We start from the raw sequence: 1351 nt of genomic DNA, 5'->3' as shown, positions 1-1351 counted from the left end.
CACGAGGGGATAGTGTCAAGTGCTTATGTCCAGGGTGGATATAACAATGGATGGAACATTCTAGATCCTGAGGAATATTCCTGTTATGATTTCTGTCATGATTTGTCGATTTATTTGAACCCATGGGAGAGACCTGCAGTGGAGAACCCTGAAACCAGGAGTAGAGAACAGAGAGGATTTATAGGTTATTATCCTACACCAGAGGATTCTAGTTTTATGTGTGATATTTGAGTCTGTTTAAAAGCTATAACCGCATGGCTGAGAAAAAAGAGAACGTCTCCAAGTTTGAGATGTTGAAACTCCTGGAGAAATGCAGGAAGGAGAGAGACGATGCGATGCACGGGGAGAGTATTATGAGGGAGAAGCTGAGACAGTACGAGTCCAGGATGAGGTCAACGGAGGTGCTGAAACAGAAAGTCAAGACCATGACTTCGGAGAACAAGGAGCTACGCAAGCATGTCAAGACTCTCCGTCAAGAGATAGGCCTGGAGGCGAGCCCCAAGTTCAACGGCAAGACCACCAAGGACATCATCTCTGACATGCAGGAGAAGGAGCGTCAGTGCAGTTCCCTGGTGGAGAAAACAAGTAGACTCAGTTTGACCATTGATGATCTGACATCAGAACTGGCAAATGCTGTCACGTCCAAAACTCTTCTGGAATATCAGGTGCAGTCATTACAGCAGAACCTGAAGGACATGACGAATAATCAACGCCGTTTGTTGAAACTCTGGGAGGATAAGAGATCTCAGAGAGAGCAGCTCACTCTCCCTGCGATAGGCCTAGCCCAGAGGCCCGGAGAGAAACCTGTGTCTCACAAGGGAGCACAAACGGAGATGTCTATCAATTCAGCCCAGAAACTACCACCCAACGCGTTTGAGACCAAACCTTCTCCTTCACCACGGTCACGACACCACAAGACAAGGTCTTCTATAGATAAACAAGGGGGTTTAACAACACTGGGAAATGGTCATCAGCTGGGGAACGGGAATCACCAGCTGGGGAACGGCAACCATCATACATTGGGAAATGGCCTCCAGCAGGGAAATGGGAATCATCAACGTGAAAAGGAGGATTTATTTCACTATGAAACCAATGAACACTTACTGTAAGGCTTTATAACACATGCTGTGAGGCTTTATAACACATACTGTAAGGCTTTATAACACATACTGTAAGGCTTTATAACACATACTGTAAGGCTTTATAACACATGCGGTGAGGCTTTATAACACATACTGTAAGGCTTTATAACACATACTGTAAGGCTTTATAACACATGCTGTAAGGCTTTAACATACTGTAAGGCTTTATAACATACTGTAAGGCTTTATAACACATACTGTAAGGCTTT

At 44.7% G+C, this 1351-nt stretch overlaps 1 protein-coding gene across 1 annotated transcript; it reads left to right on the top strand.

Annotated features, from left to right (window-relative positions):
• Positions 1-254: 254 nt before the first annotated feature.
• On the top strand, positions 255-1109 carry zgc:113691 (uncharacterized protein LOC503529 homolog). Its single transcript, XM_039003291.1, has one exon. The coding sequence runs from the start codon at positions 255-257 to the stop codon at positions 1107-1109; it is 855 nt and encodes a 284-aa protein (XP_038859219.1).
• Positions 1110-1351: the final 242 nt, after the last annotated feature.

The sequence above is a fragment of the Salvelinus namaycush genome, chromosome 11, assembly GCF_016432855.1.
Source record: "Salvelinus namaycush isolate Seneca chromosome 11, SaNama_1.0, whole genome shotgun sequence".
Lineage (NCBI taxonomy): Eukaryota > Metazoa > Chordata > Actinopteri > Salmoniformes > Salmonidae > Salvelinus > Salvelinus namaycush.
Note: the sequence above shows the minus strand (reverse complement) of the source record. Positions and strands in the feature narration are given on the sequence as shown.

What these genes read in the sequence shown, in the direction of transcription:
- zgc:113691 (XM_039003291.1), top strand. Translation starts at nt 255, where the DNA reads ATGGCTGAGAAAAAAGAGAACGTCTCCAAGTTTGAGATGTTGAAACTC.